We start from the raw sequence: 24,656 nt of genomic DNA on the forward strand, positions 1-24,656 counted from the left end.
CTGTTTTGTGTTTTAGTTTTTGTGTGATTGTCTTTGTCTTTGCTAAACCAAAGGTATGTCTGAATAAACCCCTTTTGTAATTGAGGCCAAACTTTATTAATTTCAATCATGTTTGAAAATCTTTGGTGTTGGACTGGACGGAAAAGGAAAGAGGGGAAATAGAGAGAGGGATGTTAGAGAGGGGGGGGGGGGATAAAACCATGAAGCAGCATGGAGCAGACAAGTTTACTGGTTGTTTACCATTACGGTAAGGTTCAAATGTAGTACAAAAAGGGCGGGGCCTGTCCACACACACACTGAAATGTTATCAACACAACTGCTAGCTGTAAAAATGTCCACATGTCAACATATACACGAAACAGATAGTGTTCACGAACGCATACCTATGCCTTTAAACCAACTAGTGTGAAATCTTTCAGTCATTCAATCATGCAAACTATCAGGGCAAAGGTGAGCTAACACCTGTGCTCAGGTGAGTGTTTATGTTCTTCTAAAATGGATGGTGGAATGTGAAAAGAAGGAGGGAGAGTGCCCAGCCATCCCCACACCCAGACCCCCGCCGCAGCAGCAGCGGCAGCCGGAACCCTCCAACGCCACACGGCAGCAGGCAGGGGACAATCGCCCCCCGAAGCGACCAAATCTGCCACACAGGCCAGGACCAGCAAGACCGCCGCGAGGCCCCCAGAGCCAGAGAGCAGGGAAGCACGGGGGAAAGAGAGCGCCGCCCCAGCCCAACCAGGAGAGCAGCCCCCCCGCTGCACCGGAAGAGCCCAACGCAGGGCCCCACCCGAGAAGGGCACCCACAGCCCCAGACAAGCACCCCATCACCACCCAGGAGTTCCGGGCATCCCCCCGCCCCAACCCCAGGTACGAGCCAGGACCTGATTGCTCTTTTTTCTATGGGTTTTAGAGAAACTCGAAATTGCAAGAGAATTTGCACGTACGTAATGTAAATTTGTCAAGCTGTTTTACGTATGAGTGAATATTAAACGGCAACGTTATTGACGCACAGGTCGAGAAGAAGCGGAGAGACTTTTTAGCCAATCAGAATGCAGAACACAATGCACGATGCAAATCCGTGAAGTAGCGAAACCGTGAAAAGTAAACCGCGTTATAGCAAGGGATCACTGTAATCCCCATTCCTAAGCAATCAAATGTCACATGTCTAAGTGACTACAGACCCATGGCGGTCACTTCCATTCCCGCCAAATGCCTGGAAAAACTGGTCATCAAACACATCAAAGCTGCAATACCACCAACACTGGACACATATCAATTCAATTACAAGAAGAACAGGTCAACTGAGGATGTCATTGTGCTCCATACAGTAGGTTACTGGAGCATCTGGAGCATAAGAACACCTATGCACAGCTTTTTTTCATGGACTACAGTTCAGCTTTCGATGTAATTCCCCCGTTCAAGCTTCAAGCCAAGCTACACCACCTTGGACTCAACACAGCACTGTGCAACTGGACTACCGATTTCTTAACCAACCGCAAACAGAGTGTAAGAGTGGGAAAGTACACTTCATCCACAGTTTTAATCAACACAGGGGCCCCCCAAGGGTGTGTGCTGAGCCCTCTATTCTACTCTCTGTTTACTCATGACTGCTGCTCATCATCTTCATCTAACCCCATCGTCAAGTTTGCTGACGACACTACAGTGCTTGGACTCATCAACGACAATAATGAAACTGACTACAGGAAAGAAGCACAACAGTTGACGTCATGGTGCAATGACCTAATCCTAAACATCACAAAGACCAAGGAAATTATTGACCATCAGCCACTTACTATTGGCACGGAGATGGTGAAGAGGGTGACCAGTTTTAAATTTCTGGGGGTCATTATGACTGAGGACCTATCCTGGGGTCAACACACTGCCTCAGTGGTGGGCAAGGCCCAACAACGCCTGTACTACCTGAGGAAACTAAAGACGGCTGAAATCTCCAGGCAGGTGATGGTGAACTTCTACAACTGTGCCATCAGCAGTGTTCTGGCATTTGGTTTCCTAGTGCGGTTTCACCGCTGCACAAAGGCTGATCAGCAGAGACTCCAACGGTTGGTGAAAACAGCTGGGAAAATCATTGGGACCACTCTCGCAGAGATGAGTAGTCTCTACACCACCCACTGTCTAAAGAGAGTCCACAACATCCTTCGTGACCAGCACCATCCAGCCCACCAACTCTTCCATCTGCTGCCCTCAGAAAGGAGGTCCAGGTCTATGAAGGCCAGAACAACCAGACTGAACAACAGCCTGTCAGGCTGTGTGGCTGCTAAACAGTCCCCCCCCCCCCATCTCCTCATCTGAACACACTGTGAAACTGGACTTTGCATTGCTGCACACCAACCACTGACTTAACATCTCGTGTACACTCAATGTCCTATTTGTCCTATTTATTTTATATTCTTTTCTTGTTTAGTCCTTGCTGTGATCCCTTTTGTAGTGATGCTGCAATTTGGTTATTTATTTATTGGGTATTTATTTGATGAATCGAACTGACTGGCTGCTGTTGATGCTCCAAACATATTTTCGTTGTTTCACTGACAATCACAAAAAAAATTTCTTATTGAATCTTGAATGAGTCCATAAACTCATAAGTGGACATAAAAACCTCCATGTTGTTAACTTGTTGAAAACAACTTCAAACCCCTCCCCCCCAGATGACATAAAGGTCAAAGTTTGGTTCCTGTTCCCGCCCCTTCCACCGATCTGACACACACTGGATGGGTCTAATGACTGGGCTGCACAGAGCAGGAGCAGACAGAGCTTCTGGAAATCAGCCTCCAAAGCTGAACTGAAGTTTGTTTTTCCATCTTTGACACTTAAGTTTCTGATTTACAGGAAACGAAACGACGGCGTTCCCAGTAAAGACGGGAAGTGGCGCAGAAAGAAAATACGATGGCGTCTGTCAAATTCTCCTGTTCTATCTGTCTGGATATTCTGAAGGAACCAGTGACTGTTCCCTGTGGACACAGCTACTGCATGAGCTGCATTGAGACCTACTGGGACGGAGAAGATCAGAGGGGAAACCACAGCTGTCCTCAGTGCAGGGAGACCTTCACTCCCAGGCCGGTTCTGGTGAAAAACATCATGTTAGCAGAGTTAGTGGAGGAGCTGAAGAAGACTGAACTCAGATCTGATCTCTGCTACGCTGGACCTGAAGACGTGTCCTGTGACGTCTGCTCTGGAATGAAGATGAAAGCCGTCAAGTCCTGTCTGGACTGTCTGGCTTCTTACTGTGAGGAACATCTCCAACCTCACTCTGTTGCTCTAGCTTTACAGAAACACAAGCTGGTCGACCCCTCCAGGAATCTACAGCAGAACATCTGCTCTCTGCATGATGAGGTGATGAAGATCTACTGTCGTACTGATCAGCAGAGTATCTGTTATCTCTGTCTGATGGACGAACACAAAGGTCATGAGACGGTTTCAGCAGCAACAGAAAGAATGGAGAAGCAGAAGAAGCTTGAGGAGACTCAACAGCAAATCCAGCAGAAGATCAAGTACAGAGAGAAAGACATGAGGCTGTTCCAGCAGGAGGTGGAGGACATCAACACTGCTGCTGACAAAGCAGTGGAGGACAGTGAGAAGATCTTCTCTGAGATGATCCGTCTCCTCCAGAACAGAAACTCTGAGGTGAAGCAGCAGATCAGATCCCAGCAGGACGATGAAGTGAATCGAGTCCTGGATCTTCAGGAGAAGCTGGAGCAGGAGATCAGAGATCTGAAGAGCAAAGACAGAGAGATGGAGCAGCTCTCTCACACAGAGGAGCACAGCCAGTTCCTGCAGAGATACCCCTCACTGTCTGCACTCAGTGAGTCCACACACTCATCCAGCTTCCACCTTAGTCCTCTGAGGTACTTTGAGGAGGTGACAGCAGCTGTGGCAGACACCAGAGACAAACTACAGGAGCTCCTGAGGGACAAACGAGCAAATATCTCACCAACTCTGACCCAAACCCAGGACTTTGCCTCATCATCACAGCTGGAGACCAGAGAGAACTTCCTGAAATATTCACGTAAAATTACACTGGATCCAGACACGGCACATGAGCTGCTGGAAATTTCTGAGGGGAAACGGAAAGTAATAATAATGAGAGAAAGTCCTTCCTATATGTTTCATCCGGAGCGATTCACTAGAAGATGGCAGGTTCTGAGCAAACAGGGTCTGACTGGACGATGCTACTGGGAGGTGGAGTGGACTGGACAAGTAGATATAGCAGTGACCTTTAAGAGCATCAGCAGAGAAGGTGACTTTGACGGCAGTAGATTTGGATTTAACAAGAAGTCGTGGGCTCTATGCTGTATGGAGGACAGTTATACATTCTGGCACAATGGTGAAGACACGTCTGTCTCAGGTCCTTATTCCTCCAGGGTGGGAGTGTACCTGGACCACGGAGCGGGTGTCCTGGCCTTCTACGCCGTCTCTGAAACCATGACTCTGCTCCACAGAGTCCAGACCAAGTTCACCAAACCGCTCCATGTTGGGCTTTGGCTTCTGCGCTCAAACAGAACCACGGCGGAGATTATGAAACTTAAGCGCGGATCTCCTTTGAAGTTTTAGAGCTAAGTTCTTCAGGAGAAGACGCCACAATAATCCAAAGCTTTGAATTTTCCGTCATCACATCAAAATGTAGCAAGAAATTGGAAAGTATGATTTTTTTTCTCTTTTGTACATAGGGGATATTGAACCATGAAGTGTCCATTATCAGAAAATGTATGGACTTTGCGCGAGAAACCGTCAGAAGGGATGTCATGGTATGAAGGGTTACAGCCCCCTCCTTCACAGCTGGTTTATGACGACTGTTGACGTATCTGAGAACTGGACTGAGTGGGTGTGACACCATCCATAGAAAACTGTTCATTTCTGTCTCCAACAATTCAGTTACAGCTTTTTGCAATACGTGTGCCACCATGTTGGAGCCAGACGACATCAGTAAGCAGTGATTGGTCCGAGTCAGTCTGCGTCAACGTCTCTATGGTAACCACTCTCGCTAATCAGGAGTGAGCTTGTTGGAAGCGGGCTACATGAAATTTGCTTTTAAATGTTGAGCGAGGTGGCCAGCAGGCTCCAAATATTGTTATTGAGGCATGTGATTGGTCAGTTTATAACTTGGACTATAGTAACAATATCATGATAAAAATGGAGTATTATCAAGAACATGCTAAAAACAGGTAGAAGATCAAGAATAGTTGTTCTGACAAATAGAATGACTGAATAACAGCCGTTTCTTTCACTTCCTGTTTGGAACGCCAGGGGGGAGGGGCCACTCTGTCCATTTCTCATACGCAGTCAATGAGGAGGACTAGCCAGCAGGGAAAAGGGGTATATATGGTAAACTTCATTTTAAGAAACTTCTTCTATAGGTGCGGCCAAACAAAATCGATATAATGTTGAATACATGGAAATATGTCAGGGTAACAATAATACAGTAGGTAACAAAATATTATTTTACTAATGACTGCAGCTACAAAATGCAGTTTGTTGTATTTAAGATTAATTTGTTCACAAATTGAGTAAAAAAAAAGAAAACATGAAAATATAAATAAAGGAATGTAATTTATTCCGTCATTGATAATTTAATCGTGTTGGACATAATAAACATGTTATGACCTGTGCAAATGTATATCGAATGATCTATATGATGCGATCTGTAACAAAGTGAACTAAAACAAAGTGTTTTCTAAAGAAAATCCAGTGTGAGTGTTTATACTGACGATGCAGAACTATGATTAAGCACTGAAGGGAATTTGCTAAAAGATTCAAGCTGTTTTCCTAGATCTAATTTTGTAATTTTGAAGAATGGTAACTCAGAAAATGTTAAAAGAATGAATGTAAAACTGGCAAAAGCTTCCTGGTCAAATAAAAGATGAATGAAGTGGTAAAAATTTCTACAAAAAAATTAGGCTAACACAGGTTAGCTCTGCAGAAACAGAAGAGGAGCGGCCATGGAGGAGGTGCTGCTCCTCAACAAAAGACGCTGTGATCCAGATAAGAAATTATCTTTTTCTAAACCAGAACAACCTTCAGCTAATGCTAAACTAATCCACATGATTTTGTTATCATTAACTGTTGCTAAGCTAACACAACACCCCAAAACGTTGGGATTGAGGGTCAGCACCTCCAACTCTGAGGCCGGAGAATGGTAGTTTGTCCTCTCCGGGTGGGCGGAGTTTTCTGCCCCAGGTGCAGAACTGAAGTATCTTGGGAGTTGACTGGGCAATTCCTTAGAGATGGGGTGAGAAGACTGATCACCCAGAACGAGGTTGCTGCCCCCTCACATCCAGAGGAGCCGGCTGAAGTGGCTCAGGCATTTAATCCAGATGCCTCCTAGACGCCTCCCTGAGGGCAGAGCATGTCCCACTGGGAAGAGAGCTGATACAGGAGACAACATCTCTCGACAGGCCTGGAAACGCTTCGGGATTTCCTGAGGTGCTGGAGGAAAAGTCTGGACACCGTTGCCCAAACAACCCACATGAGCAGAAGAAATGGATGGATGGATGGTTGGATGGATGGTTAGTTGGATGGATGGATGGATGGATAAAGTGCTGAACTTAAAGGACTGTTTTTTGGTGTTGCTGCACTGGTTATGGGTGGATGTGAAACAGGTAGAAATATCAAACCAAAAATGCTGTTTATTAATTTATCAGTCTTTATTTTCTGAACTTGAAGTCAGTTTAAAAGTGGATTTATATGAAGTGATTTTGGTGCCTTTGCGATGCAACACACTGTTCTGACACACTGTAAAAATAAAAAAAATTATTTTGCAAATATGTGCAACCAAAACAATTTTTGCTCTTAAAATGTAAAAATATGTGTAATCAAAATCATTTGCAATCATCTCGTGGACCGGATCAGGTTTGTTTGATATTGGAAGAATTTCTGACCAATCAGCATCAACCTTCATGTCCGGGTCTGTGATTGACTGGCTTGTGAGGCACATGAGTAACGCGTGGCGCCGGGACAGAACAGAGAATTTCTCGAGTGAAAATTATTTTGTTTGCGCATATTTTTGAGTTCCAATTGCATTTTTACGCAACTTTTAGGCTCAAAGCGGTGAGTGTGGTCCCTCCATAGGATTTATGGGATGACCGTCTAACAGTGAAATATTTCAAAAGTTTGAAAGCATTAAAATCACATTTCAGCTCCAATGTTTTTGCTTTAAATAAGTAACACAAGTTGCATTAAAAAGTCCATGAATGAGAGCCGATAGAGACAAATTAAAGATTATGCATCTAATTTTTACCATAAAGTCAAAAAAAAAATTTTTTAAGTCAAAAATCTGCTGATTATAATGTAGTGAACTGACTTTACGAAGATTGGTCTATTTTTTATGCTAAACATAAAAAAACGGGAAAACACTAAAACCTTTGACTAAAAAGTTGATCTAAAAACAGAAAATTTTACAAAATGTTCCGTTATTTAGGAAAAATCTTGAATTTGGAGGATAAAAACCCCAAAGAAGTTTGATCTGGACATTTATTTTTACGTTTCTTCTGTTAAAAACCTTCTAATCACCTCAAAAATCCCTTTAGTGATCTGTAAACATTACCTGCTGTTTTTCCACTTTCCCTTCATTTGTGTCAGATCCTGAAAACGTGAGGAACAAACATACCTGTGTGTCACACGACCTGGTGCAGACTCACCTTTAGCAAACTTTCTGTGTCTGAAGTTTCATTCGGGTTCATGTATTTAAACATTTAAGGTAAAGGTTTATCACGGATGTGGTGACGTTTGTGCGTGCAGGAGTCAAGTTCATCCAGTTAGAAAAAATTATATTTAAAATAAAAAGTCTACTGAGACTTTCAGAATAAAATGCGTGGTCCAAAACAACAGGCGTGTGCTCAGCACATCAAAATAAAAGCGCGCAGGAAACAGCTCCCATGGTCCCGTTCCCCGTCCACATCAGAGAAATGAAATATAGTTTTTAGGAACAATCCCACGTTTCCCGTCCACAAGTCCTAAAATCCAGTCTGTGTCTACAGACTCCACCTGCGTGATTACGTCCCCGACCTGCAGGGGGAACACCACAGCTCAGTGCAGGCAGAAAAACGCTGACTGGGCGATTCCAGCTTTAAGGGCAGAATACCTTCATGGTCAGCTCGTCCTCGCGCTCCGCTGTGAAGTTGAACAGGGCTTTGGCTGCTCGTCCGACCGGACTCTGCTGGTCTGGGATTGGCTGAGCTGAAACCAGAAAGAAGCTCAGTTAACACTGGACACGTCACCAGACACCTAAATAAACCCAAAGAACGTGCCGATGTAGGTACCAAAACTGTTCAGCCTGCAATAAGTGTTCGGGGGTCTTTGACTAATAATGACATCGCACTACGGTAGCCCCACTTGGACAAACTACGAAGCGTGAAGATCTGCTCGGGCTCTACATACAGTAAGTATTTGATCACTTGAGTTAAACAACTTTAATATTTGGTTCAGAAGCCTTTATTAACAATTCCAGAGGTCCAACAGGCTACGTCAACAATTCCAGAGGTCAAACGGTTCCTGTAGTTCTTCACTAGGTTTCTATACACTGCAGCAGCGATTTCGGTCCATTCCTCCATACAGATCTTCTCTAGATCTGTCAGGGTTCTGGGCTGTCGCTGAGCAACACAGAGTTTCAGCTCCCTCCAAAGATTCTCTGTTGGATTTAGGTCTGGAGACTGGCTAGGTCACTCCAGAACCTTGATATGCTTCTTACGGAGCCACTCCTTGGTTTTCTTGGCTGTATGTTTCGGGTCATTGTCACGCTGAAAGACCCAGCCACGACCCATCTTCAACGCTCTGACTGAGGTAAGGAGGTTTTTGCCCAATATCTCACAATACAGAGCCCCGTTCATCCTCTCCTTCATACAGTGCAGTCTTCCTGTCCCCTGTGCAGAAAAACACCCTCAGAGCATGATGCTTCCACCCCCGTGCTTCACTGTAGGTTTGGTGTTCTTGGGATGATGCTCCTCCTTCTTCCTCCTCCAAACACGCCGAATGGAGTTGAGACCAAAAAGTTCTATTTTGGTCTCATCTGAACACAAGACTTTCTCCCATGACTCCTCTGGTTCATCAAGATGGTCATTGGCAAACTTCAGACGGGCCTGGGCTGACTTCAGCAGGGGAACCTTCCGTGCGATACGTGATTTTAAACCATGCCGTTTTAATGTATTACTTATAGTAGCCATGGAAACGGTGGTCCCAGCTCTATTCAGGTCATTAACCAGCTCCTCCTGTGTAGTCCTGGGCAAATTCTTCACCTTCCTTAGCATCATCGATACCCCACCAGGTGAGATCTTGCGAGGGGCCCCAGTCCGTGGGACATTGACAGTCATCATTAGCCTCTTCCATTTTCTGACAATCGCTCCAACAGTTGTTCTTTTCTCACCAAGCTGCTTGGCAATTGCCCCGTAGCCACTTCCAGCTTTGTGAAGGTCTACAATTTTGTCTCTTGTGTCTTTTGACAGCTCTTTGGTTTTGTCCATGTTGATAGATAGACTTCTGACTGATTGTGGGGCACAGGTGCCTTTATGCAAGCTAACCACCTCAAACAGGAGCCACTAATTTAGAATCATGAGCAGAGTGGAGTTGGACTATTTCAAAGCAGAACAGCAGGTCTTTGCTGGTCAGAAATCTATCTGATAATCAAGTTATCAAATACTTATTTGTCCCAGTAATATACAAATAAATTTTTTTTAAATCGTACGTGATTTCTAAATGTTTCTTCAGATTCTGTCTCTCACTGTTAAAATGCACCTATGATGAAAATTTTAGACCTCTCCATGTTTTCTAAGTGGGAGAACTTACTAAATCACAGGGTGATCAAATACTTATTTGCGCTCATGGGGGAGGAGTCAGACCTGAAACTGGATGGTATTGTCAACTTAGCCTTCATGGTTTCAGGTCGTTAAGAGTCCTTTGTCATCAGCCGGGGGTTGGGGAGCCAGTGACTCCCTCCCCAAAATGGTCATCTCTTTCAGCTGTTCACAACCCAGGTGGAACTGGTTCGGTTTGTTTAGGTTTCAAAACACTGCCGTAGATGGATGGAAGAATAAACCTGAGACCACCATTCTTATTAAGAGAAGGTTTATCCTTCTTAACAAAGATGGCTTCTTTCACTCCTCGCTCAAACCATCCTTTCTCTCTGGCTAAAATGCAGACTTCACTGTCCTCGATTGAGTGGTTTGTGGCCTTCAGGTAGAGGTGCACTGCTGACTGAGGTCCACTTGGGTTGGCTCTGCGATGTTGGTAAAGCCGCTTGTGTAGAGGTTGTTTGGTTTCTCCTATATACTGTTCATTGCAGTTCCCTTTGCAGTAGATAGAGTACACCACATTATTCTGGTTGTAGCTAGGAATTTTGTCCTTTGGATGAACCAGTTTTTGTCTGACAGTATTAACTGGTTTGAGATGAACTCGGATTTTATGTTTTCTTAAAATCATTTTTAGTTTTTTTAGACAGGCCTGAGATATAAGGAGTTGAAATACTGTTCCCATTCGGCTCTTGTTCCTTCTTATCTTCTTCCCTGTATGTTGGAATCTGGTGAATGCCCAGTTGGGATATTCACAGGTTTGGAGGGCTTGAGGGATACGTTGCTCTTCTTTCTGTCAGAGCTTGTGGGCACCTCCTGGGCTCTGTGTTGTAATGTCCTGATGACGCCTTGTTTGTGCTGTAAAGGGTGGTTTGAGTCAAATAACAGGTACTGATCTGTGTGAGTAGGCTTCCTGTACACTTCAGCCTGGAGCTGTCTGTCATCTCCAATGATCACTGCACAGTTTAGAAAGGCTAGGGTGTTCTCCTTTGTGAACTTGATGTTCTTGTCGACTGCGTTGATATGATCAATGAACGCCTCCACTTCCTGGATTTTGATCTTGGCCCAAGTGTTGTCCACATATCTGAACCAGTGGCTTGGAGAAGTACCTGGGAACGAGTCCAGGGCTCTTCTTTTGACCCCTTCCATGAACAAGTTGGCCACAATGGGCGAGATTGGAGAGCCCACAGCACAGCCGTGCCTCTGCCTACAGAAGTTTCCCATGAATTGGAAATATGTGGAGTTGAGGAACACTTCCAGCAGTTCGCAGATGTGGTCTGGTGTCAGATTTTTTCTGTCTTGTAACTTAGGCTGCATTTACACTGCAGGTCTTGATCCTCATATCCGATTTTCTGACTATATCCGATTTTTTTGACGACCCGCTTACATCATCTTTTAAAAGTGACCCGTATCTGATTTTTGCATTTACACTATACAATGCTGAAACTATCAAACGTAGACGTTCTGAGGACTACGTAGCAGTATTTCCGCCTTCCGCGGACCTCCTTCAGACTTTTGTGACTGCGGTTGTCATGGAGGCAAGGCGGCGACAGAAGGAGGCGTTGCCTTGGGCGCTCCAGAGGGGATGCATGGGAGAGGAAAAGAAGGAGTGTTGCTGGGCTCTCTGAGTTTTGAATGAGGAAGTGTTTGCAGACGTGGTGTCCGAACAGTTTGATCCAAGTGTTGAACCTTTCCTGCGCGATGACTTCTCTTTTCTGACCGTAGTCAGAAACGCACGGGAGATTTCCTCGGGGTTCTCTTTTCCGTTCTGAACCCTCAGCCTCCAGAGTGGGTTAAGAAAGACTCCAAAACTTTTGGACGAGACACCTTATCTTTAATTTACGGTTCTCCGACAGTCCCCCGCTCCGCGCTCCCCCCCCCCCCTCTCCATAGCAACGGTGTCCCGCTTCATTAGTTGCCGTTTGCGTCCCGACCGGGACCGGACCGGACATAAAAGCGGTTTCCGACTACGGTCTGAAGCCTGAGGCTGAAAGGTAACACGCTGACAGCAAAATCAGCGCACAAAAAGCACCTTAATAAGTCATGTGATCTCAGTTGGTGGTGTCCTGAGTTGATGTCACTGACGTACGACTCGCATTTACTGGGGAATATCCGATTTGTCTGCTTACATGGCACACGCAAATGCACGTATCTGATTCGTTTCCGATTTATTTCCACATATGAGAGAGGCCTGTATCCGATCTGAGAAAAACGGAATCCATGCGCTTTTGTCCTGCTTACACATTCACCGATCATATCCGATCTGTGACGCATGAGAGGAAAAAATCGCAATTGGGTCACTTGAACCATGCAGTGTAAAGGCGGCCATAGAGTCCTGCAGTAATCTCTTCCTCACTGAAATCACTGCCTTGGTGGTGGGAATGCAGGTGAAGAGGGAAGTTACATCATAAGACACCAAGTGACAAGAAAGTGACTCATTCAAAACTGTAAGCGCTGATAAAATGATCTGTTTGGTGTTTTAGTTTTTGTGTGATTATCTTTGTCTTTGCTGAATAAAGTTGAGTTTTGTTTGATTATTTGGTGAATATTTTTGAAATGTTAAAACACAAAAAGGGACAAATCAAAGAAGAAAACTTGTAAATAAAAAGGTTTGCAATGTGAGGCGGGACGTCTCCTGTGATTTGCAGGGCTGCAGTTCAAACACTAGATGGTAGCAGCAGAAAAGATAAAAACAGGAAGAGGAAAGTGACACACTGGGTTTTTAAATGGAAAGGATTTTGGACTAGAATGTTAAAACCTCAGAACAAATGGAGGGTTTTTAAACCTAAAACTGAGATAAAAGAGTCCATAAACTCATAAGTGGACATAAAAACCTCCAGGTTGTTAACTTGTTGAAAACAATTTTAAACCCCTCCCCCCCAGATGACATAAAGGTCAAAGTTTGGTTCCTGTTCCCGCCCCTTCCACCGATCTGACACACACTGGATGGGTCTAATGACTGGGCTGCACAGAGCAGGAGCAGACAGAGCTTCTGGAAATCAGCCTCCAAAGGTGAACTGAAGTTTGTTTTTCCATCTTTGACACACCTGAGTTTCTGGTTTACAGGAAACGAAACGACGGCGTTCCCAGTGAAGACGAGAAGTGGCGCAGAAAGAAAATACGATGGCCTCTGTCAAATTCTCCTGTTCTATCTGTCTGGATCTACTGAAGGAACCAGTGACTGTTCCCTGTGGACACAGCTACTGCATGAGCTGCATCAAGACCTACTGGGACGGAGAAGATCAGAGGGGAAACCACAGCTGTCCTCAGTGCAGGGAGACATTCACTCCCAGGCCGGTTCTGGTGAAGAACATCATGTTAGCAGAGTTAGTGGAGGAGCTGAAGAAGACTGAACTCAGATCTGATCTCTGCTACGCTGGACCTGAAGACGTGTCCTGTGACGGCTGCTCTGGAATGAAGATGAAAGCCGTCAAGTCCTGTCTGGACTGTCTGGCTTCTTACTGTGAGGAACATCTCCAACCTCACTCTGTTGCTCCTGCTTTACAGAAACACAAGCTGGTCGACCCCTCCAGGAATCTACAGCAGAACATCTGCTCTCTGCATGATGAGGTGATGAAGATCTACTGTCGTACTGATCAGCAGAGTATCTGTTATCTCTGTCTGATGGACGAACACAAAGGTCATGAGACGGTTTCAGCAGCAACAGAAAGAATGGAGAAGCAGAAGAAGCTCCAGGAGACTCGACAACAAATCCAGCAGAAGATCCAGGACTGTGCAAAAGCTGTGAAGGAGTTCCAGCAGGAGGTGGAGGACATCAACACTGCTGCTGACAAAGCAGTGGAGGACAGTGAGGAGATCTTCTCTGAGATGATCCGTCTCCTCCAGAACAGAAGCTCTGAGGTGAAGCAGCAGATCAGATCCCAGCAGGAGGACGAAGTGAATCGAGTCCTGGATCTTCAGGAGAAGCTGGAGCAGGAGATCAGAGATCTGCAGAGCAAAGACAGAGAGATGGAGCAGCTCTCTCACACAGAGGACCATAGCCAGTGCCTGCAGAGATACCCCTCATTGTCTGCACTCAGTGAGTCCACACACTCATCCAGCTTCCACCTTCGTCCTCGGAGGTATTTTGAGGAGGTGACAGCAGCTGTGGCAGACACCAGAGACAAACTACAGGATCTCCTGAGGGACAAACGAGCAAACATCTCACCAACTCTGACCCAAGACCAGGACTCTGCCTCATCATCAAAGCTGGAGACCAGAGAGAACTTCCTGCTATGTTCACGTAAAATTACACTGGATCCAGACACGGCACATGAGCTGCTGGAAATTTCTGAGGGGAACCGGAAAGTTACAATGATGAGAGAAAAAGAGTTCTATATGTTTCATCCGGACCGATTCACTAAAAGATGGCAGGTTCTGAGCAAACAGGGTCTGACTGGACGATGCTACTGGGAGGTGGAGTGGACTGGACAAGTAGAAATTGCAGTGACCTTTAAGAGCATCAGCAGAGAAGGTGACTTTGACGACAGTAGATTTGGATTTAACAAGAAGTCGTGGGCTCTATGCTGTTCAGAGGACAGTTATACATTCTGGCACAATGGTGAAGACACGTCTGTCTCAGGTCCTTATTCCTCCAGGGTGGGAGTGTTCCTGGACCACGGAGCGGGTCTTCTGCTCTTCTATGCCGTCTCTGACACCATGACTCTGCTCCACGGAGTCCTGACCAAGTTCACCAAACCGCTCCACGTTGGGCTTTGGCTTCTGCGCTCAAGCAGGACCACGGCGGAGATTATGAAACTTAAGCGCGGATCTCCTTTTACGTTTTAGAGGAGAAGATGCCACAATAATTCCAAAGCTTTGAATTTCCTTCATCACATCAAAATGTAGCAAGAAATTGGAAAGTATGATTTTTTTTCTCTTTTTTACATAGGGGATATTGAACCATGAAGTGTCCATTATAAGAAAATGTATGGACATTTCAGGTGAGAAACCATCAGAAGTGCATAAAACCGCTTATACTGTCGTCACTTTAAAAAAAAAAATTAACTCAATTATTAGTATGGTAATTTACTCTTACTTTTAATTTTTAAATGCATGTCAGAAGAGAGGGACTATTTGATACATGGTACGATATGATATGGTAACAGGTACAGCCCCCTCTGTCACAGCTGGCTTATAACAACCGTTGACCGTATCTGAGGACCAGGACTGAGTGGGTGTGACACCATCCATAGAAAATTGTTCAGTTTTTTGCAATACGTGTGCCGCCATGTGATTGATCCGAGTCAGTCTGCGTCAACGTCTCTATGGTAACCACTCTCGCCAATCAGGAGTGAGCTTGTTGGAAGCGGGCTACACGAAATTTATTTTTAAATGTTGAGTGCGGTGGCCAGCAGGCTCCACTTACTTTTATTGAGGCATGTGATCAAGAATGGCTGTTCTGACAAATAGAATGACTGAATAACAGCCGTTTCTTTCACTTCCTGTTTGGAATGCCAGGGGGGGAGGGGCCACTCTGTCCATTTCTCATACGCAGTCAATGAGGAGGACTAGCCAGCAGGTATAAGTGGTATATATTAAAGGGCTGCATTGGGATTGGGTCCCGCGGGACCCAAATCTCGCGGGATTGGGCGGTTTGAATTGTGCTGCTGGCGGGAGCGGGCGGCAACCCCCCCCCCGATCAGTCCCAACTACCCCTGGCTGCAGCCTGCAGAATTGCACAACATAGTGGAATGCTGGAATGCTGAGGAATGGGAACACGCTGTGGAATGTTAACCCCGCCCACATTGAGCCTGTCTTATTCTTTGGTTTAACAAGTTTCCATGTGCAATATTGCCACCTACCGGTTTTTAAGGAGTTTTTCCTCACCGTGAAGGGGGGGTCTAAAAACAGGAATATCAGTTTAGTTTAGTCTGTTTTGTTAAAGTTTAGTATTTTCCTAATGCATTCTTTGTATTCATGATCCCTTTTACATTGTTTTTCATTGCACTAAATTAAAAAAAAAAAAAATTTAATTGAATTTTTGCGCACGTAAAATTTTTTTTTAATTGAATTAGAGAATTTATACAGTGATTCCTGTCTTCTTATGCCTTTTACAAGTTTCAATGTGCATGTATTAGGGAGTTAATAAATTCTGTCTGGCCTCACAGACTCAAAAAAATAACTCATTGGATGAACTCAATTTAATTGTGGGCAGGATTTCCATCCAATAAATATGAGTAACCCCACCTCAAAGAAAATTCTTCCATGTAATGAAATATAATTGAGTTATTTGAACTAAGTTTATCAAGAAAGGCAAAGGAAAAAAATCATGCAACAAAAGTCTACAGTCAGCTTTGCACTCGGAACCTCTGCATGATAAACCCACTATCTAACCCATTGAGCTAACACTACTTTGACAACATGGGGCCGCCGGTATAAATAAATAGATTGATTATTTCCATAAATGAGGCTCGTCGTGTATCCTCTTATTGGGGGAAGACGAGTTTAAACGATTTCATGCCACAGTTTCGTTTTTTACGTGGAAAAAACGAACGAAAGTTTTCACTATTGAAAAGTCGAAGGATTTGAAGGACCAAAAGTCATACCAGGCATTAGACGGAGTTGAACATTTTAATAGTTGAATGGTTAAAATAGGTGAAAAATTGTAGCCGTGAGACGGCCAAAACAATAAAGAGAAACAGGAAAACAGCATTCAACAGCATGCCCCTTACTTGAACTCAATTACTTTAGATTACTGGAGTTATAGGGGAAACTATTAATACATTTTGTGTTAGGTATTTAAATGTAGATACATTCTTTTAAAATAAATATTTTTAAATAAAACAACCAGAATTTTATTGTAACATGAAAGAGGGGCTTGAATCATTTTTTTGAGTGATACATAAAAAAAACATTGCACCATTCAAATTTTCCTCCCCTCTGTTCTCTTTCTTCCTCATACAATTACCAATGACACAAAATGTGCTTCACTGATCCTTCCCCTTTCCTGCAATCACAACTGCACTGAAAAAGGTGAATCAAATCAATGTGGGCGGGGTTAACATTCCCCAGCATGTTCACATTCCTCAGCATTCCAGCATTCCACTATGTTGACCCATTCTGCAGGCTGCAGCCAGGGCTTACTCATCAGTCCTGCAAATGAATATCTCATGAATATATATCAGCGGACTACGTTAGGCTGTGCGGCTGTTGGAGTCTTATGTGCAGAAGCTCCGTGAAGGCACCAGGTAGAGACGCCCAATGGCCTCAGTCATTTAACCTGTTTTGGGGGTGAGCAACGCCCCGCCCCGCCTCTTACTAAGAGCGCGCTTCAGGCCGTCTGTCTGCACGCGCACACACGCACACTTTTAACCGAACAGGATTTGGGAAAATATATTTAATATTTAAGTTGCAAATTACACAAAAGAGGAATGCATGGAAAGATGAGGCTGGAGGAGGGACATGAATCTCGATACAAAATCAATGCATCTCTATTACTGTGCGGGACTAAATTCTATGAGTTTTGCAGGAGTGGACATAAATATTGCGGGTGCGGGCGGGAGTGTAAAGGGCGCGGGCGGGATGAAGAAAATAGTCCTGTGCAGGGCTCTAGTATATATGGTAAACGTCATTTTAAGAAACTTCTTTTATACGTGTCCATTATCACTTCTAATGGGACACCCTGCAGCCAATCAGAAGCGATATAATGTTGAATACATGGAAATGTGTCAGGGTAATAATAATACAGTAGGCAATGTAATATTCTTTCACTAATGACTGCAGCTACAACATGCAGTTTGTATTTAAGATTAATTTGGTTAAAATTTGATAAAAAAAAACATGGAAATATAAATAAATAAATGTTTATTCTGTCATTGCTTATATGTTGGACATAATAAACATGTTATGACTTGTGCAAATGTATATCTAATGATTTATTTGTTGTGATCTGTAATAAAGAGAGTTAAAAAAAATATTAAAGAAAATCCTGAGTTTGTTGATGCTGAGGATGCAGACCTATGATAAAGCAATGAGTTGCAAAAAGATTCAAGCTGTTTACCTAAAACTAATTTTGAAGAATTGTAACTCAGAAAATGTTAAAAGAATGAATGGAAAACTGGCAAGAGCTGCCAGGTCAAATAAAAGATGAATGAAGTGGAAAAAATGTCCAGAAAACAATTAAGCTAACACAGGTTAGCTCTGCAGAAACAGAACAAGAGCGGCCATGGAGGAGGTGCTGCTCCTCAACAACAGACGCTGTGACACTCCAAAACGTTGGGATTGAGGGTCAGCACCTCCAACTCTGAGGCCGGAGAAAGGTAGTTTGTCCTCTCTGGGTGGGTGGAGTTTTCTGCCCTGGGTGCAGAACTGAAGTATCTTGGGAGTTGACTGGGCAATTCCTTAGAGATGGGGTGAGAAGCTCAATCACCCAGAAGGTTGCTGCTCCTCCACATCCAGAGGAGCTGGCTGAAGTGGCTCAGGCATCTAGTCCAGATGCCTCAGAGACGCCTCCCTGAGGGCGGAGCATGTTTCACTGGGAAGAGACCAGATCCAGGAGACCACATCTCTAGACTGGCCTGGGAATGCTTCAGGATTTCCTGAGGTGCTGGAGGAAAAGTCTGGACACCGTTGCCCTAACAACCCACATGAGCAGAAGAAAAGGATGGATGGATGAATGGATGGATGGATGGTTGGTTGGATAGTTGGATGATGGTTGGATGATGGTTGGATGGATGGTTGGATGATGGTTGGATGGATGGTTGGATGATGGTTGGATGGATAGTTGGATGATGGTTGGATGGATAGTTGGATGATGGTTGGATGGATAATTAGATGATGGTTGGATGGATGGTTGGATGGATAGTTGGATGATGGTTGGATGGATAGTTGGATGATGGTTGGACGGATAATTAGATGATGGTTGGACGGATAATTAGATGATGGTTGGACGGATAATTAGATGATGGTTGGACGGATAGTTGGATGATGGTTGGATGGATAGTTGGATGATGGTTGGATGGATAGTTGGATGATGGTTGGATGGATAGTTGGATGATGGTTGGATGGATAGTTGGATGATGGTTGGATGGATAATTAGATGATGGTTGGATGGATAATTAGATGATGGTTGGATGGATAATTATATGATGGTTGGATGGATAATTAGATGATGGTTGGATAGATAATTAGATGATGGCTGGATGGATAGTTGGATGATGGTTGGATGGTTAATTAGATGATGGTTGGATGATGGTTGGATGGATGGTTGGATGATGGTTGGATGGTTAATTAGATGATGGTTGGATGGATAATTAGATGATGGTTGGATGGATAGTTGGTTGATGGTTGGATGGATAATTAGATGATGGTTGGATGGATAGTTGGATGATGGTTGGAAGGATAATTAGATGATGGTTGGATGGATGGTAAATGGTAATTGGCGTATACTTATATAGCGCTTTCTACCTTCTTTTGAAAGCCCAAAGCGCTTTACACTCACAGTCCCATTCACCCATGCACACACACATTCAAACACTGGCGGCGGCTCCGCTGCCGAACACTGGCGCCAACCTCCCACCAGAGGCAAGGTGGGGTTCAGTGTCTTGCCCAAGGACACTTCGACACATGGGCGTGCAAGGCGGGAATCGAACCCGCAATATTACGATCATGGGTCGACCGCCCTACCGCTGCCTCATGGATGGTTGGATGGATAATTAGATGATGGTTGGATGGATAATTAGATGATGGTTGGATGGATAGTTGGATGATGGTTGGATGGATGGTTGGATGATGGTTGGATGGATGGTTGGATGGTTAATTAGATGATGGTTGAATGATGGTTGGATGGATGGTCGGATGATGGTTGGATAGTTGGATGATGGTTGGATGGTTAATTAGATGATGGTTGGATAGTTGGATGATGGTTGGATGGTTAATTAGATGATGGTTGGATGGATGGTTGGATGATGGTTGGATGGTTAATTAGATGATGGTTGGATGATGGTTGGATGGATGGTTGGATGATGGTTGGATGGTTAATTAGATGATGGTTGGATGGATAGTTGGATGATGGTTGGATGGTTAATTAGATGATGGTTGGATGGATAGTTGGATGATGGTTGGATGGATGGTTGGATGATGGTTGGATGGTAAATTAGATGATGGTTGGATGGTTGGATGATGATGGTTGGATGGTTAATTAGATGATGGTTGGATGATGGTTGGATGGATGGTTGGATGATGGTTGGATGGTTAATTAGATGATGGTTGGATGGATAGTTGGATGGTTAATTAGACGATGGTTGGATGGATAGTTGGATGATGGTTGGATGGATGGTTGGATGATGGTTGGATGGATGGTTGGATGATGGTTGGATGGATAGTTGGATGATGGTTGGATAGTTGGATGATGGTTGGATGGTTAATTAGATGATGGTTGGATGGATAGTTGGATGATGGTTGGATGGTTAATTAGATGGTTGGATGGATGGTTGGATGATGGTTGGATGGTTAATTAGATGATGGTTGGATGGATGGATAGTTGGATGGTTAATTACATGATGGTTGGATAGTTGGATGATGGTTGGATGGTTAATTAGATGATGGTTGGATAGTTGGATGATGGTTGGATGGATAGTTGGATGATGGTTGGATGGTTAATTAGATGATGGTTGGATGATGGTTGGATGGTTAATTAGATGATGGTTGGATAGTTGGATGATGGTTGGATGGTTAATTAGATGATGGTTGGATGGATAGTTGGATGGTTAATTAGATGGTTGGATGGATGGTTGGATGGTTAATTAGATGATGGTTGGATGGATGGTTGGATGATGGTTGGATGGTTAATTACATGATGGTTGGATAGTTGGATGATGGTTGGATGGTTAATTAGATGATGGTTGGATAGTAGGATGATGGTTGGATGGTTAATTAGATGATGGTTGGATAGTTGGATGATGGTTGGATGGATAGTTGGATGATGGTTGGATGGATAGTTGGATGATGGTTGGATGGATAAAGTGTTGCACTGAAAGGACTGTTCTTGGTGTCGCTGCACTGGTCTTTGGTGGATGTGCAATAGGTAGAAATATCAAACCAAAAAGGTTGTTTTTGTAACTGTATTTAAGTCCATTTAAAAGTGGATTTCTATGGAGTGATGTTGGTGCCTTTGCGGTGCAACACTCACCGTTTTAGTGTAAAAATTAAAACATCATTTTGCACTTTAAAAATTATTACTATGTGCAATCAAAACAGTTAGCTCCAATGTTTTTGACTTGAAATAAGTCACACAAGTCGCAGTTAAAAAATTGTTTGTTGTGCATCTACAGAGGACATTTGGGGCTTTGCAATGGAACAACATGTAAAGGGGCGGAACTCCGGGAATTGTAGTTTTTGCTGGATTTCACTGCTACACAACGGTTGCCATGGAGACCATCTGCAGAAGGCTGATTCTTTCTTCCAGAGTGAGCCTGTTTGCTGTAAAGTTTTGATGACTCTAAAGAACCTTTCATTAACTCACAACAATAAAACAAAAATGGTTTTAGAGGAAATGCATCCTGGGTGAGAATTAAATAGAAAGAGTTTAAAACAATAAGGGATTTTGGATAATTTTACAAGTAAAACAGAAGGAACTTGAACATGTTGAATAATCAAGTAAATGAGAATCAGAGTTCCAGGAAGTGATGTGGCTGAATGTAGGCATTTCCTTTGAAAACAACAAAAAAAACTTTTAAGGTTGAACCAGAGATGATTTGCACAAAATGTTTAATGAATTTGAGTTTCCTTTGGAGAAAATCTTCCCAAAAAGAAACAATTTGGAGATTCAGTTCATGAAAAATGAAACATGAAATGTACAGAAAAAGCCATAACATCAATGTTTGTAAAGGAAATGAATCGTCTCTTAGCAGTAATCTTGGATGTTCTGGTTCCACTGGACGTTTCCCGTCTTCCAGTTGGTTCTCTTCAGGAGAAAACCAGAAGCTTTAAGGCTGAAGTCCATTAATGAGAGCCAATAGACTAAATTAAAGGTTATGCGTCGCATTTTTACCATAAAGTCTGGGAAAAAAGTTTGTTTATGTCAAAAATCAGCTGATTATAGTGTAGTGAACTGATTTTATGAACATCTGTCTATTTTTTAATGCTAAACATAAAAATGGGGGGAAAACATGAAAACTTCTGATAGTTACATAAAAAAGTTGATCTGAATAGAGAAAAATGTCAAAATGTTCCAATAATTAGGAAAACATTTTAATTTGGAGGATAAAAACCCAAATAAGTTTGATCTGAACATTTATTTATACGTTTCTTTTAAAAACCTTCTAATCACCTCAAAAATCCCTTTAGTGATCTGTAAACATTACCTGCTGTTTTTCCACTTTCCCTTCATTTGTGTCAGATCCTGAAAACGTGAGGAACAAACATACCTGTGTGTCACATGACCTGGTGCAGACTCACCTTTAGCAAACTTTCTGTGTCTGAAGTTTCATTCGGGTTCATGTATTTAAACATTTAAGTAAAGGTTTATCACGGATGTGGTGACGTTTGTGCGTGCAGGAGTCAAGTTCATCCAGTTAGAAAAAAATATATTTAAAACAAAAAGTCTATTGAGACTTTCAGAATAAAACGCATGGTCCAAAACAACAGGCGTGTGCTCAGCACTTCAAAATAAAAGCGCGCAGGAAACAGCTCCCATGGTCCCGTTCCCCGTCCACATCAGAGAAAAGAAATATAGTTTTTAGGAACAATCCCACGTTTCCCGTCCATAAGTCCTAAAATCCAGTCTGTGTCTACAGACTCCACCTGCGTGATTACGTCCCCGACCTGCAGGGGGCACACCACAGGTCAGTGCAGGCAGAAAAACGCTGACTGGGCGATTCCAGCTTTAAGGGCAGAATACCTTCACGGTCAGCTCGTCCTCGCGCTCCGCTGTAAAATTGAACAGGGCTTTGGCTGCTCGTCCAACTGGACTCTGCTGGTCTGGGATTGGCTGAGCTGAAACCAAAAAGTAGCTCAGTTAACACTGGACACGTCACCAGACACCTAAATAAACCCAAAGAACGTGCCGATGTAGGTACCAAAACTGTTCAGCCTGCAATGAGTGTTCGGGGGTCTTTGACTAATGATGACGTCACACTACGGTAGCCCCACTTGGACAAACTACGTAGTGTGGAGATCTGCTTGGGCTCCACATGTTTTAATTTCACGTTTCCTTTTGTAGCCCAAAGTTCTTTCCCTCATAAATTGTGTCTGACATTATTCTTTGTAGTCTTTATTGGAACCGCGTCTCCCGGTAGAATTGTGTCTTCGTGGCTTTGGGACGGAATGTGTGTTAGCGGAGGCAGATTTCGAATGAACAGTCCTGAGAAACCGTGCTAACAATCATGTGAATTCCTGTTTCCAGTCGGGTCCAGACAAAATAAAGGCTAATGCTTTTCCAGTCTAATTTACTCTGTGGCTAAATCTTGTTAGCACAGCTAAATCTTGTTGCTTGGCTGAATGTTGTTAGCACGTTTAAATGTTGTTAGCACGGCTAAAAGTTGTTAGCACGCAAGGCTCCAGACTAACTTTTTTCACTAGGAGCACAGTGGCCCCTAACTGAAAATTTTAGGGGCACAACCAGAAAATTTAGGGGCGCATACCGTAAATCAACATGCTAACCAGATCTACTAATTTCCAATGTATAACGAATAAATACTTTAATAATAGATGCAGAAATTACAATGTGCTGTTTCTAATTCAGTGTCACATTTTATTCTGCACTTTTGAAGATGCAACAACAGGTAAACTGACATCACCATCGCTGTCATGACAGTACAAATAGTAAACAAAATACCATACATTCAGAATAAAAAAAGTTTTTAGTAACAAAGTCATTACCGTAGTAACCTGTCGGTCATTTCACAGTTACAAACAAAACTTAAATGTATGTAAACATTAGGGGATGGAAATTCATGTTGGCGACACCAAATAGGTGCAGCCCAAATCACAATAATTTGAGATCACCCAGATGGCCGCAACACTGCGCAGATCACCTGATGTGATATGTATATTTTTGTTTTTGCTCTAACATCACCTGTCAATCAAAACAAAATTCACGAGAAAGGGTGGAAGCAAGGCACCAACCTTAGCTGGAAATTTAGTACTCAACTGGCTGAAAGCTGCCCTACAGACTACAAAACAATGCATTGAGGGACATGTGTCCTTTTGTAGTTCAGTGATCAATTAAAATAATTTAAAATACCAACTGATTAAAAAAAGGCTACATCCATTACAAAACATTAAAATAATACTTAGGGGGAGAGGCATATTAAAACTAAATTGAATGTAAAGGACTACAACTTCCTGTTCTCCTTCAGTCTCGCTTTAGCTTCGCCTTCATCCCCCCACCCCCCAGCCTGGTCTCCCCAACGATCCAGGCGCGGCGCTGGTTCATCTTAAACACGTCTATCGTTGCATTTTTCCCACGTGTTTTAACTGTGTCTAAGACTAAATCGTGTTGTTGCTCGCACGTGTTTAAAGTTCAAGCCCCGTTAGCTGTCACGCATGTAGGTGTGGGACATTTATTCTCCTCAGCTGACCCGACTCCCACGGGAACGGTGTGCTGCCGTAACACCCGTGCATGAGAACCGTGGTTTGCTTCGCGAGTTAGAGACCCCTGCTGTAGACTGTCACTGGTACACTAGCCGCAGGTCGGAAAAACGAATCAATAGTTCGTTTGCTCATAGCTCAGACGCACATATCAGGTTGTGATGGTATTTGTCTCCGTTTCCTTACCACAGATTTTTACGTGCGCTCGATTATCTCTAGGCCCCTACACGCATTTTAGCCACTTGCAGTGGCTTTCCCTATTCTTCTCACACACATTGGCCGCCTCACAGACAGGCTTCACTCAATGAAACGCGAGTGTGTGCTCGCGTCTCG

The 24,656-nt window shown here is 43.6% G+C and overlaps 2 protein-coding genes across 10 annotated transcripts in view; one reads left to right on the forward strand and one right to left on the reverse strand.

The window, feature by feature from the left end:
* The first annotated feature begins 2,709 nt into the window (after positions 1-2,709).
* On the forward strand, positions 2,710-14,794 carry LOC101174867 (tripartite motif-containing protein 16-like). The gene is made up of 2 exons (XM_023966097.1): positions 2,710-3,543; positions 13,557-14,794. The coding sequence occupies exons 1-2, from the start codon at positions 2,902-2,904 to the stop codon at positions 14,577-14,579; spliced, it is 1,665 nt and encodes a 554-aa protein (XP_023821865.1). The 5' UTR covers positions 2,710-2,901; the 3' UTR covers positions 14,580-14,794.
* The window catches only part of LOC101175352 (SH3 domain-containing protein 19), a 35,581-nt gene continuing 18,582 nt past the window's right edge, over positions 7,658-24,656 (reverse strand). For 8 of the 9 annotated variants that reach the window (XM_011487245.2, XM_020711483.2, XM_020711481.2 and 5 more), the window contains exons 16-17: positions 22,633-22,727; positions 21,484-22,556 (exon numbers count right to left, since the gene is read on the reverse strand). In XM_011487245.2, coding sequence (XP_011485547.1) covers positions 22,449-22,556; positions 22,633-22,727 — 203 coding nt within the window. In that variant the 3' untranslated portion in view covers positions 21,484-22,448. Of the gene's footprint in view, positions 8,017-8,092; positions 8,188-21,483; positions 22,557-22,632; positions 22,728-24,656 lie in introns of those variants that run through there. The other variant, XM_023966071.1, reaches the window with a different exon arrangement.

The sequence above is a fragment of the Oryzias latipes genome, chromosome 18 (genome assembly GCF_002234675.1).
Source record: "Oryzias latipes chromosome 18, ASM223467v1".
NCBI classification, from domain to species: domain Eukaryota; kingdom Metazoa; phylum Chordata; class Actinopteri; order Beloniformes; family Adrianichthyidae; genus Oryzias; species Oryzias latipes.